Source organism: Triticum urartu, chromosome 6A (genome assembly GCF_056163025.1).
Source record: "Triticum urartu cultivar PI428250 chromosome 6A, HENAU_Tu73, whole genome shotgun sequence".
In the NCBI taxonomy this organism is placed as follows: domain Eukaryota; kingdom Viridiplantae; phylum Streptophyta; class Magnoliopsida; order Poales; family Poaceae; genus Triticum; species Triticum urartu.
Genome location: NC_141878.1, coordinates 594,728,159 through 594,742,664, shown reverse-complemented (window position 1 = coordinate 594,742,664; position 14,506 = coordinate 594,728,159). Strand labels below are relative to the sequence as shown.

Genomic DNA, 14,506 nt, shown 5'->3' with positions numbered 1-14,506 from the left:
ATCAATCAGAAATATTCCCTGACCGGTCTGAAAAATCGTTCGCCGGAGCTCGCAGATCATGATCATTGCGGCCCGCGTTTGACCGAGAAATTTGAAGCTCCGTACGCAAGTGAAAACGAGACGGGGGAGGAGAAGAATGGGACGAGCACCCGATGCTTCCACTCGGGGAGCCAAGCCGCGTACTACCACTGCTGCTGCGTGCCCGGCCGCTGCCAGCCTCCGACCATTCCTCGCCGGGAGGGATCGATCGGTGACCAGTCAAACCTACCTACTCCCCCTTCACGCCTCCGTCCATGGCTCATCTCCTCCCCATCTCCTCTATATAAACCCACCTACATCACACCATCGAACCAGCAAATCACACCGGCGACCCAGCGACATTCTTCGCTTCATTGAAACCCATCCATCATCGCCACCTTAACTTCTCGATCGAACAGTAGACAAGCACAAGTACGCTAGCTAGCATCAATGGAGCTCGCGGCGGCTCTGCACGGCGCCGTGCTGGCCACGGCCACGCTGGCCCTCGCCACCTTCGTCTACTTCCTCCACGCGGCGTGGCTGTCGCCGTCGGCCACGCGGCGCCGGCTCCGTTCGGTCGGCTTCGGCGGCCCGGCGCCGAAGTTCCCGCTCGGCAACCTCCCCGAGATCGCGGCCTCGCTGGCTGAGAGCAACGGCACGTTACCGGCGGGGGCGGGGGTGACCAGCGACATCCACGGCGCCGTCTTCCCCTACTTTGCGCGGTGGCGCGCAGCGTTCGGCAAGGTGTTCGTGTACTGGCTGGGCGCGGAGCCGTTCCTGTACGTGGCCGACCCGGAGTTCCTCAAGTCCGCCACCGCCGGCGCCATGGGCCGGCTCTGGGGCAAGCCCGACGTGTTCCGCCGCGACCGCATGCCCATGTTCGGCCGCGGGCTCGTCATGGCCGAGGGCGACGACTGGGCCCGCCACCGCCACATCATCGCGCCCGCCTTCTCCGCCACCAACCTCAACGTACGTACTTGTTATACTTACACGTGTAGCGATCTGTGATACTCTGGTCATGCATGCATGCACGCACGCACGCACGCACTGACTTTACATATGTGTGAACTGCAGGACATGATCGGCATCATGGAGGAGACGACGGCGAAGATGCTGGGGGACTGGAGCCAGGCGGTGGCGGCGGCTGGCCGGAGCGCTGGGGCAGTCGTAGATGTGGAGCGGGGCGTGGTGAGGAACGCGGCGGAGATCATCGCCAGAGCCAGCTTCGGCATCGGCGACGAGGGTGGTGCGAAGGTGTTCGAGAAGCTGCAGGCCATGCAGACGATGCTGTTCCGCTCCAACCGCCTCGTCGGCGTGCCGCTGGCCAGGCTGCTCCACCTCCGCAAGACCTACGACGCGTGGAAGCTCGGCCGCGAGATCGACGCGCTGCTGCTCGACATCATCGACTCTCGCCGCCGACGTGCCGGTGGTCAGGAGAAGAAGAACACGGACCTGCTCTCGCTGCTGCTGGCCGGGAACGACGAGGCGGGGGAAGCAGGGAAGAAGAGGCTGATGACGAGCCGGGAGCTGGTGGACGAGTGCAAGACCTTCTTCTTCGGCGGGCACGAGACGACGGCGCTGGCCGTGTCCTGGACGCTGCTCATGCTCGCCGCGCACCCGGAGTGGCAGCGCGCACTCCGGGACGAGCTCCGCGAGGTCACCGCCGACGGCCCCCTCGACGCCGCCGCGCTATCCAAGCTCACCAAGATGGGGTGGGTCCTCAGCGAGGTGCTCCGCCTCTACCCGCCGTCCCCGAACGTGCAGCGGCAGGCCCTGCACGACGTCGCCGTCGACGGCGCCGGCACGACCATCCCGCGGGGCACCAACATGTGGGTGGACGTGGTGGCCATGCACCACGACGAGGCGCTGTGGGGCCCCGACGCGAACGAGTTCCGGCCGGAGCGGTTCGCGGCGGGCGCGCAGGGCGGCTGCCGGCATCGGATGGGGTACCTGCCGTTCGGGTTCGGCGGCCGGATCTGCGTGGGAAGGAACCTGACGGTGATGGAGTACCGGGTGGTGGTGGCCATGGTGCTGCGGCGGTTCGAGCTGGCCGTGGCGCCCGAGTACCGGCACGCGCCGCGTGTCATGCTCTCGCTCCGGCCGTCCGACGGCGTCCAGCTCCTCCTCACGCCGCTGCACCAACACACCAAATAGATGGCCAGCTGGCTTGCACGTGAGCAAGCCCCGGGGGCCGGGGCATGATGATTATATAAACATAGTGAGTAAATTAATTGTAGACAAGCAACATATACAAGTGCTCAACGGAATATATGGAACACTCCATTGCAAAATACTTCACATATTACTTGTTTCATTATCATAGTTTAAACTTTATGAAGTTTGTAATTTCGTAAAAACCTTATTCAAAACAAAACAAATATACCAAGTGAGACTAGTATGCATGCAAATGAGCTGTGCATGCATGAATTGTTATTTTTTTTCTGCATTTTTTTTCGAGGGAGCATGCATGAGGTGTGTCCAGTATCCGAGGGATCCGGCATGCATGCTGTTTGCATGGGGTTAAGTGATCGTTGATCGTACACGTGGTGTCACCAGCCGACCGAGGCGAGGACCGAGGATAGATGCACACGCCGCATGGGGATAGACGCACACGTACGTGCGTGCACGGGCCGGCGTCGTACGTGCAAGATCGTGCGCGCATGTAAGGTTGGAGGTCATTTTCCCGGCATCTTTATTTTTTTTAACACAGTACCCCTATGAGCATCTCCGAAAGACCGAGCCAGCATATCATCTTGAGATTTTACGAAGTCGTCGTAGGCGCCTCGTAGTCGACGGAAACGTCTCCTCCCACTGAAAGCGTATCGCCGGAATTCCTGAAATAAATCCAGGATAAATGCGAACACCAGGATTTAAACCCTGGTGGGTTGGGGATATCACTGTTCACCTAACCATCTCAATCAAAGGTTGGTTCGCCCCGGCATCTTTGTTTTTCTAGACGGTTCCCGTAACTTCATTGATCGGCAACATTAATTAGTTGCCTGAGTAAATTGATTTTGCGGATCATCGCCTCTAAATCTTTTTCTTTTCTTTTGAAATGGAGGTCATTGGCTCTAAGACCCTGTTTGTTTGAGCATTTGCTTCTGCTTTTTTAGCTTCTCCACTTTGACTAAAAAAACCATAAAAGCTTCTAAATAGATGCATTTGGAGCTTTTATAGCATTGGATGAATCAATATAATAATATTTGGCTTTAAAAGCCATAAAAGCTTTGAAACCATCTATGTAGAAGCTTTTAGGGTTTTTTGCCCAAAGTGAAAAAAATGTAAAAGTAGAAGCAAAAGCCCAAACAAAGAGGACCTAAAGCTTTTTTTTCTTTTGAAACGGGGATCATCGGCTCCAAATCTAACGGTTGCACCTCCGTCTCCTACATCCAGCCAGATCCAGCGTCTTCCTCTTCCTCCGATCCTCCGATCTAGCGCGGCACTAGCCTCTGTTTGCCGACACCCACCACCATGTTGCTACCCCCGACCATCCCTCTGTCTTGCGTTCGCCGTGGTGTCGCCGTCTTCTGCTTTGGGGTTGTGCCTCCTCTCCCAAATCGACTGACCCAAATTAAAGAAAGCAGGTAACTTGCCAATACCTGTTGTGGATTCTTTTCTTACGTTTACATGCACTGCTATACATCACAAAATTGAACTCCTATAGCTAATCTCTGCTTGCATGTACTCCCTCCGTTCCTAAATATAAGTTTTTTTTAGAGATTTCACTATAGAGATTATATTCGGATGTATATAGACGCTTTTTAAAGTATAGGTTCACTCATTTTGCTCCGAATGTAGCCTATAGTGGAATTTGTTAAAAGACTTATATTTAGGAACGGAGGGAGTATGATGTATGCGCGGTCAAATATGCAAGTTTCCCTGATTAATAAAGGTGCCAGACTCTTGAACAATTTGACCCAAATGTCACTTGTCACCCTCTGTGATCCTCCACGTACGTCACATTATAAGTTCCGTTCGTAAGAGTTTTTTCTTAAAAGATACAACATTATTCTCTGATTTGCGCATAAGATGGAGAAAAGGGATACTACTCCCGTCTATCTGTGATCCTCCACGTACGTCACATTATTCACTATAGATTTTTTTAAATAAATGGTTCACCTCAAGAGCCCGACGTATTTCCATGGCAATGGCACTACTAGCGGATGAATCAATATAATAATATTTGGCTTTAAAAGCCATAAAAGCTTTGAAACCATCTATGTAGAAGCTTTTAGGGTTTTTTGCCCAAAGTGAAAAAAATGTAAAAGTAGAAGCAAAAGCCCAAACAAAGAGGACCTAAAGCTTTTTTTTCTTTTGAAACGGGGATCATCGGCTCCAAATCTAACGGTTGCACCTCCGTCTCCTACATCCAGCCAGATCCAGCGTCTTCCTCTTCCTCCGATCCTCCGATCTAGCGCGGCACTAGCCTCTGTTTGCCGACACCCACCACCATGTTGCTACCCCCGACCATCCCTCTGTCTTGCGTTCGCCGTGGTGTCGCCGTCTTCTGCTTTGGGGTTGTGCCTCCTCTCCCAAATCGACTGACCCAAATTAAAGAAAGCAGGTAACTTGCCAATACCTGTTGTGGATTCTTTTCTTACGTTTACATGCACTGCTATACATCACAAAATTGAACTCCTATAGCTAATCTCTGCTTGCATGTACTCCCTCCGTTCCTAAATATAAGTTTTTTTTAGAGATTTCACTATAGAGATTATATTCGGATGTATATAGACGCTTTTTAAAGTATAGGTTCACTCATTTTGCTCCGAATGTAGCCTATAGTGGAATTTGTTAAAAGACTTATATTTAGGAACGGAGGAAGTATGATGTATGCGCGGTCAAATATGCAAGTTTCCCTGATTAATAAAGGTGCCAGACTCTTGAACAATTTGACCCAAATGTCACTTGTCACCCTCTGTGATCCTCCACGTACGTCACATTATAAGTTCCGTTCGTAAGAGTTTTTTCTTAAAAGATACAACATTATTCTCTGATTTGCGCATAAGATGGAGAAAAGGGATACTACTCCCGTCTATCTGTGATCCTCCACGTACGTCACATTATTCACTATAGATTTTTTTAAATAAATGGTTCACCTCAAGAGCCCGACGTATTTCCATGGCAATGGCACTACTAGCGGATGAATCAATATAATAATATTTGGCTTTAAAAGCCATAAAAGCTTTGAAACCATCTATGTAGAAGCTTTTAGGGTTTTTTGCCCAAAGTGAAAAAAATGTAAAAATAGAAGCAAAAGCCCAAACAAAGAGGACCTAAAGCTTTTTTTTCTTTTGAAACGGGGATCGTCGGCTCCAAATCTAACGGTTGCACCTCCGTCTCCTACATCCAGCCAGATCCAGCGTCTTCCTCTTCCTCCGATCCTCCGATCTAGCGCGGCACTAGCCTCTGTTTGCCGACACCCACCACCATGTTGCTACCCCCGACCATCCCTCTGTCTTGCGTTCGCCGTGGTGTCGCCGTCTTCTGCTTTGGGGTTGTGCCTCCTCTCCCAAATCGACTGACCCAAATTAAAGAAAGCAGGTAACTTGCCAATACCTGTTGTGGATTCTTTTCTTACGTTTACATGCACTGCTATACATCACAAAATTGAACTCCTATAGCTAATCTCTGCTTGCATGTACTCCCTCCGTTCCTAAATATAAGTTTTTTTTAGAGATTTCACTATAGAGATTATATTCGGATGTATATAGACGCTTTTTAAAATATAGGTTCACTCATTTTGCTCCGAAAAAAAATTGTGTTCAAAAAGGGCCCAACCGGGTTCGAACCGGTGACCTATTGATCTGCAGTCAATTGCTCTACCACTGAGCTATGGACCCGTTGATGTTGTTTAATTTAATTAGCCTCTTAATATAAATAGCAGGACGTGCAGCGTAAACAGTTGTTGTCGGTGACAGAAACGAGCCGGTCTGCACAAACACCTTTCAGCACCTGCGTGGCTGCTTCCTCTGCCCAACATTCTCCGTCGATATGATGGTCTTATCTAATTCTTAATCAGCGAGAAGATCCTTAAGCATGTCACTGTCCCGTCTTTGGCCTCGCATTTCCTGCGTCCCCAGCAGCTTATTGGACAGACATTCTCAGTCATGTCGCTCTCTGGTTTGACGAAGCGAGCAGCTGTGCCGGTTTGTAGGGTGTTTAGCAGACCAGGCTAGCTCCATTCCATTCTCCATTTCCATGTAAACGAACCGGAAAATCAACGGGCCGACGGTGCTTTTCTCCGAGACGTACGCGTAGTACGTAGCAAGGCCTTCACGCTTTACCCAGAAAGAGCGTTTCCTTCCATTCAAACTCGACCACGTCCCCGGCCAGAACCAGAAGAGTTCTCGGTTGAACATGCATTGCCCAGACGAGGATTTCTTCTATTCAAACTCAACTTCCACCCCTCCTGCTGAAGTGTTCTTGGTTGAACCTTGAATGGCATGCATATTGGCCGGTGTCGTGGTTGGAACCTGGAGAAGAATACGTGTGCCTCTTGTACTTAGTAGTAGGAGTAGGTTTCTCCTCGCTTTCCCCTCGTATTTTTCCTTGCAAGAAACCGGGTGCGAACCGGTGACATGCATATTGATCTGCAGTCAATTGCTCTACCACTGAGCTATGGACCCACTAACGTAATTTTATTTAATTATAAGAGGACATATCTGTGACAAGACGTGCAACGTAAACTGTTGTTCTAGATGAATATCCAGTGACGGAAACGAGCCGGTCTGCACAAACTCCTTTCAGCACCAGCACATACGGCTGGCCTGTGCCCAAAATTCTCTTCCTCGATCGGATGCTTAGTTAGTCACTTGGTCATCCTTAATCACGTCACTTTCCTGTCTTTTATCTCGCATTTCCCGTGTTACCAGCACGTAATTGGACACACATTCTTTGTCATGTCGCTCTCTGGTTTGACAACAAAGCGGGCTCTGCTCTGTCGGTTTGCCGGGTGATCAGCGGACCAGGTGAGCGCTCCCGGTCCATTCCGTTTCCGTTTCGGAGTAAACGAGCAGGAAATCAACCGACGGACGGTGGTTTTCTCCGAGACGTACCCGGAAAAGGAGAGTTTCTATCCAACTCCATCACGACACCGCCCAGAACCAGAAGAGGTTTTTTGTTTGGACAAAATAACCAGAAGAGTTCTTGGTCGAACATGCATGCATATGCATTACCCAGACCAGGATTTCTTCTATTCAAACTCAACTCACACCCCGGCCGGCCAGAAGAAGAAGAGTTCTTGGTTGAACGCCATGCACCGGTCTTGTCTTGGATACGTAATTGGAACCTGGAGAAGAATACGCGCGTCAGTGCGTCTTGTACTAGTTCAGTAGAGTGCGTTTTTCCTCGCGCTCCATTCATATTTTCTTTATACGCCAGTAGGGATCTGACAATGTATCTTCGGCGTTTTAGTTGTGGTGGGGTGCTAGATTTGGAGTTCGATGGCGTGTCTGGGGTGTTGTCCTGGTCTGATTCGTTCAACGGCAAGGACTTCACATTTGGTGAGCCACCTTGGAGGTCCGCAAAGCTGTATATCAGCGATGGAGCCGCGTCGAGCTTGGGTGAGGAGGTGTTTCGTCATTCTTTTCTTCGGTGGCTGCTGTGGTGGTGCTGGAGGCAGGTGACGGGCGTTGGTGTCAAGCTTAGAGATGTTCTGCTATATTTTCAGTTTTGTCATGTCGGTCTTTACATGACTTGTACTTTGTTCCTTATGATATGAATGCGACACGTATTACCATGCAAAAAAAATTACACAAACCTTTTTCTTATTGCCATTGTACACCACTGGAAAAAAACAACAAGAAAACATCCAAAAAATGCTAACAATGTAAATTACCTAAAAATAGTATATCAACAATCATGAAAACATGGCAACATGGCAAATTGTATAAATTTTGGTAGATACATCATGGAAAATGTAAAAGGTTTGTTCTGCTCACATGCCAAAATTTTGGGGAAATTCCTTTCTAAAAAATAATGGCCAATTTTAGGGGAAAATGTAAAAATTCTCGTTGCAAATTTGTAGGTTTTTACTCGGTCGACATGGCATCAATTGGAAAATTTTAAATTGTCGCATGGCAAATTTTAAATTTTAAAGAAACTTGGAACACATGGCAAAAGATGCTCTAAAAAGAGCAACAACTTGCAATCCTTCAAACACAAATATTACAGTTTGTCTAATTCACATCTAGATATATTTTAAGGATGTCACATCTAAGCTCCCACAAATATATAATGCAGCTACAAGAAATAAAAAAACAAAAATAAAAAATAGATCACAAACAAAGTGGATATCAGCTTAGATGTGACATAATTATGTCACATCTAGATGTGTCCTAAACAAACCCTAAATATAAACCAGTGAACGCATATTAAAGTTGCCATTAAAGAAAGATGTGGACGTGATCTAGACAATTCAAAGGACAAGTGGCCAGACTAAAAGCGATACATTCTTAAGTTGGCATGGACTTGTTTTTTTTCTAGTTTATTTAGATGGCAGTCGGTAGGTTTTGCACGACATTACAAAATGGCTCCGAAAAAATACTTGACATCATATAGAAAAACATTTCCCCCCTAGATTTGCCATGTGACCATAACAAAACTGATAAAAAAATTGACATCGCCATGGGTCTAAAAAGTTTGCCATGTGAGTAGGAAAATTTTGCTGAGCTCTAAAATTTCCCACGGCTCTAACAATTTGCACTTCTATAAAATTTGTCATTGTTAAGCAATATAATTTGCCATGTGAGCGAAAAACAATTGCCATGCTCTAAACTTCCCCATGGCTCTAACAATTTGCCATGGCTCTGAAATTAAAATTGACACGTGGGCATTACACATTTGCAAAAAGCTGTAATGTATGAGAGAACAAAAGATCCTAGATTTGACATGTGAATATTACAAATGGCTGTGAAACTTTTGGAAAACATATTTATTGTTGCCATGTATGGGGACTCTAAACAACATTACAAAATCCTAGATTTGCCTCGATTAGAAAATTTGTTTGTTGTAGATTTTCCATGGGCGCGGAACAAAAACTTATACAAATTTGCCCGTGGTGTAGAGGAAAAACACTGCCATTGCTGTAAAAACAATTCCATGAGAGCAACAAAATTTTGACATGCTCTTAAATTTTCCGTGGCTCTGAAATTTTCCATGGTTTTAAACTTTTTCAGCAAGGAGTAGATACGGCCCATGGCAAATTCCACATTAAATTGTGGGAAGTTTTGAAAAAAAGGTTGTTCTCATGAGAAATTGTTTTAAAATAGTATGTAAATTATATATACCCATGTGGCACACACACACACACACACACACACACACACACACATTGTTGAGGAAATCATTAACTGGTAGCTGCTCAGTTGGCTGGCGAGTAGGGGATTAATCGGTGAATCGGCAAGTTAATCTGCCATTTTATCAATTAATTGGACGATTTTTCAGTTTATCGGCTACTCGGTGACCCTACGAGTAGGGATTAATCGGCAAGTTAACTGGTTAATCGGATGAATTCTTGATATATATATATATATATATATATATATATATATATATATATATATATATATATATATATATATATATAGTGTTGCTATTCATCACCCAGGGTGCAGAATAATTTATTTTTTACCCGAGGTAATCTTACGATCGCTTCATAAACAAATTACGTTTGGAATACAAATAGTTACATTCATATTGATTCACTACATAAAATTTGGTTTAAGAAAACAAAAAAAAGGTTTTGAGACCAAAAATATCGCATTTTTATGTATGTTTTTACGTTTGTAACTTTACATAACATAAAATATTTTTTACGGCAAGTATATATTTTCTTACGTTCTCTTTTTACGTATGAAATCGGACAAAATTTACGAAACCTAAAAATACGATGCATTGACATCAAAATAGAGAGGGGGTGAAGAATAACTATTCCTCACCCAGGGTGACGAATAGCGCGACACTATATATATATATATATATATATATATATATATATATATATATATATATATATATATATATAGACACACACACACAACATGGTAAATATACATATCATGGCAAAATCTTAGAAAAGGTGTTTCCTAATTCATGGCAAATATAGATAATTTTTTTACTAATCAGATAACAAGTTTAGAAAAAATGTGGATATAACAGATTTTTAGCTACCATGGCAAACATGTTATTTACCATCAAAATAGAAAATGAGGCGATTTTTAGCAGTTTTGTTGTCACTTAAGTCTAACCCTGAACTTCAAAACCATATAGATTACAAGTCCTAATTCTAAAACCCGAACAAGTTTCAATCCTCCTCTCCTCAAACTAGTTTTGTAGTCGGTATTGACTAGTTTGAAGAGTTCTCATATGCTCATTATTCTGGGAATCTTTTTTGACAAACCGTTTAAAAATAAAAAGGAAAATATTAATTCAGGGAAATTTTTGGTCAAAATTTGACCCAGAAATGAAAATGGCAAGAACATTTTCAGATAATTCTAAGACATGAACACTAGATGCTAATTGGAAAGTTTCATACTCTTTTGACAAAACTGATTAAAAATTACAATGAAAATACTAATTCAGGATTTTTTTTTTGGGGGGGGGGCATATTTTGACCCAAAAATGAAAGTGCCCATAAAAATTGAAACAATTCTCAAACATTAACACTACTATGTTGATCATTCTGGAAAAGTTTCAAACTTTTTTGACAAATGGATTATAAAATACGAGGAACATACTAATTAGAACCTTATTTTTTTGTCAAAAGTGACCCAAAAATGAAAGGCCAAGAAAAAAATGAAAAAAATACTCAAAAAAATGAACACTACCATTTTGATAACTCTGAGAAAGTGTCAAAGATGTTTTAGAGACTTATAAAAAAATGCAAGGAAAATACTTATTCAGTGCTGAGTGGGTGTATATTTTCTTATTTTGATACATCATAGGCATTTTCAAGTACATATTTAAAACACAATACCAACACTTTTCCAAAAGTTAAACATTTTTAATGTACATTCCTTGTCTTTTATAAAGGCTTTTCGAAACATTTTGAAATATATTCTCAACACTCTTTCCCAAGATAAATACATTTAACAATTGTACCTTTTCCCCACCTTTTGTTAATTTCATGTATCTTGCACATACATTTTTGAACTACTAAATCAACATTTTTCCTTTGAGCAATGATCATTTTCTTATCACTGGGTGTACATTTTCTTATTTGGATATATCATATCCAATTTTGAAATACTTATTTCAAACACATGGCCCACACTTTTCCCGAAGGCTTAAAAACCATTTTTAATGTACCATGTTTCCACCTAAATTAATTGATGTACATTCTTTAAGTATTACACATACATTTGTTAATACCAAATAAACATTTTTATTTTGACCAATCAACATTTGCTGACAAGCAAGCATTGCAAAAAAGAAAGAAAAATGGGAATAAGAAGCAAGGAAGAAGCCAAAAGAAGAAGTGGAGCAACCAGAAAAGAAGCAGAGAAGAAGAAAAATGATTCAAACGATAAAAGTCTCGCGCTTCAGGAGCCAAGTGGACAGTCCATTCTCGATCCCCTTGAGGCGAGAGGTGGCTTTGTCTCGGTCAAGCAAGACATCGTCACACCCTTCATTTTTCGTTCAAATATGGACCGTCGTTTCTGAAGTTGGTTGGGGATGAGGCTGGATCCAGGTGAGCCCAAGCTAACATGCCTCTCTCTACACACACACACACACACACACACAAATGCTTTGCCTAAAATAATAATAAGAATAATAAAGTGCTGCACATACTTGGTAGTACCTATATCTCGCATGAGGCTAGATGGAAGGAAGCGTCACCCCCTCCGAGCGTTCTATTGGGCAGCCCAAGTAGCTACTGCATGTTCATTTTATCATTTATTCATGTTTCGAAAATATATAATAAACAATAATTTTACAATAAAATTCAAAAATGAATTTAAAAATTTAACGCGGTGTAGAATATTTGTTACATAAATTATATAAAATGTTGATAGCAATAAAAAATGTTTGGGGCATTTAAAAAATGTTCACACATTACAAGCAAATGTACGTCATTAAAAAATATTGGTTGAATGTAGAAAATATTCATGTAATTTAAAATATTATGTTGTAGCATTTAAAAACAATATGTTGCGTTTACAAAAAATGTTCACTTGTTTCCAAAATATGTTAATGACATTTAAATATTTGTGTAGTTGAAAGAGGTTCTTATCATTCAATACATGTTTTAACGTGTATTTGAAAAATGATTAACACATTTTCAGAATAATGTTAAAAAATATGAATTTAAAATAAATTAATCATGTATTTGTAAAATCTTAATCATGTATAAAAAATGTGTTCAGATGCTTATGAAAATATACAATGTGTATTAAAAAAGGAGACATCAAGGCAGATATTAGAAAAATCTTAATCATGTATATAAAATGTTCTTTATGTTAATGAAAAATGTACAATGTGTATAAAAACCCAAAGAAAAGAGTTGAGATCTCATAAATCAAAACCATAAGAAAACCGTTGAAAACCAAGATAGAAAACCATATTTAAAAGAAAGAAAAGGAGGAAAAATAGAAAAAGTTTGAAAAACAAAAAAAAACACTAAGGAAACACAAAAAAGTTAAAAACCAACAAGAATAACCTATAAAAACCAACACATGAAACAAAAAAAAGTGATGAAAATGCGCCAAAAAACACTCCCACGGGAACCCATATTGAGCCGCCTAATGCCTCGACGGGAAAATCCTTGAGGCGAGACAGAGGATAGCATCGCAGTAGGAGATATATAGCGGTGACGCTTATTGCAGCGGATAGTCAAGCAGATACACATAATGGTGTGGTGGACCGATGTAGTTTGGTCATATATGTTCTTTAATAATTTTATCGTGGTCATTGTTTTCTAATTTATGAATATATTTTTTAAAATAATATCTTTAAAAAATTCATGTAAATTAAATTTTACACAGAATTGTTTTTACTAATTTTTATTCATCTAATGTCGGAAAGTGTTCACTCGTTTAAAGAGAATTTCATTTATTGTTTAAAAAATGTGTGTCATTTTGAAGTGTTCACGCATATAAAAAATGTTTATGATTTTTAGAATCATTTCCCACCATTAAATTAATTGGAATGTCCAGGACATATCCGCCTCAGATATACGTACTCAAGAGACCGAAGTTCTAGTTCGAAAATGTATAAATGCATCCAAAAGAGTTGATATACCAACCAATACCTCACAACCACCTGTTCATACTAAGAGGGGGAAGTATAGTCACACAACCAGGAGCAGCTTCTCGCAAGCAACAAAGAAAACAAGAGTAAGTCTTCTTACCAGTCCGTTAATGAAGGCCAACCTGTATACGCTGTGTGGATGTGCAACCTCCACAAACTAGCCCTATGGGGCACCCAACCCAAAGGAGTCGTTCTGCATGCTTGCCTTTCTCTGTGATGCCGACAACGTAAGTTTCCAACCTTTACATATCGTTTAATCTCAATTTTGAAACAGGAACTTGAAAGAAATAGCCGGTGGGTTTCCTTCCTCGGATGGCAACATGATCATAGCGGATGTGAGTGAGGTCACTTTTGTCGTTTCCTTACGGCGGATCTAATCTTTTGAAACGGAGGAAAAATCTTTGCGTCGTCGCATTAAATAAGAAGGGTAATACAATATTTTTCAGGTTACAGGACCACATAGGTCCAATAAAAAAGGCTACTCTCCCGTAATTAAATTGCCTAATAATCTAGTCCCAGCGATCACCCACGTCTTCGCCTCATCTTTAATTGCCGCGACCACTCGGAATGGAAGGGAAGCTTTGGAACAGAATACCCTCGTTCCAAATCTCCCAACATACGACGGATCTATGACCTTAAAAAAATCGTTTGCTACTATTTTTTAGATTTTACTGTTCATCCGGTTGCTTGCCACTGATGTATTTTTTTTAAAACGGAACCAATATATAAAGTAAGAAAATGAAAGAAAAAATGCCAACAAGATAGAGGACTGTCCGAAAAAAATAAATAGAAGAGGGCCCAACCGGGTTCGAACCGGTGACCTATTGATCTGCAGTCAATTGCTCTACCACTGAGCTATGGACCCGTTGATGCCATTATTAATTTAATTAGTCACTTAACTAGCTGGTGTGCACAAACACATTCGAGCACCAGCAAACTGTTGGTACATCTGCCCAACATTCTCTTCCTCAATTGAATGGTTAGTCGGTCCTATCTAACTAATCCGCGCAAAGATCCTTAATCATGTCTCACTTTCTCGTCTCTGGAGAGGTATTAATTCATAGCCATGTCACTCTCTGGTTTTGACAAAGGGGCAGCTCTGTCGATTCGCCGGGTGATCAGCGGACCAGGTGAGTGTTCCCGGTCCATTCCATTTCCATTTCTGAGTAAAGCAACTGGAAATCAGCTAACCATTGTTGGTAGGAGTAGTTTTCCCCAAGACGTGTAGCTCGTGTAG

General features: G+C 42.6%; 1 protein-coding gene and 2 non-coding genes across 3 annotated transcripts; 1 reads left to right on the top strand and 2 right to left on the bottom strand.

The window, feature by feature from the left end:
* The first annotated feature begins 320 nt into the window (after window positions 1-320).
* Window positions 321-2,318, top strand: CYP715A1 (cytochrome P450, family 715, subfamily A, polypeptide 1). The gene is made up of 2 exons (XM_087529169.1): window positions 321-987; window positions 1,093-2,318. The coding sequence occupies exons 1-2, from the start codon at window positions 469-471 to the stop codon at window positions 2,170-2,172; spliced, it is 1,599 nt and encodes a 532-aa protein (XP_087385295.1). The 5' UTR covers window positions 321-468; the 3' UTR covers window positions 2,173-2,318.
* Window positions 2,319-5,789: 3,471 nt separating this feature from the next.
* TRNAC-GCA (transfer RNA cysteine (anticodon GCA)) lies at window positions 5,790-5,861 on the bottom strand. Its single transcript has one exon. It is a non-coding gene; the product is annotated as a tRNA-Cys (tRNA).
* Window positions 5,862-14,062: 8,201 nt separating this feature from the next.
* On the bottom strand, window positions 14,063-14,134 carry TRNAC-GCA (transfer RNA cysteine (anticodon GCA)). Its single transcript has one exon. It is a non-coding gene; the product is annotated as a tRNA-Cys (tRNA).
* Window positions 14,135-14,506: the final 372 nt, after the last annotated feature.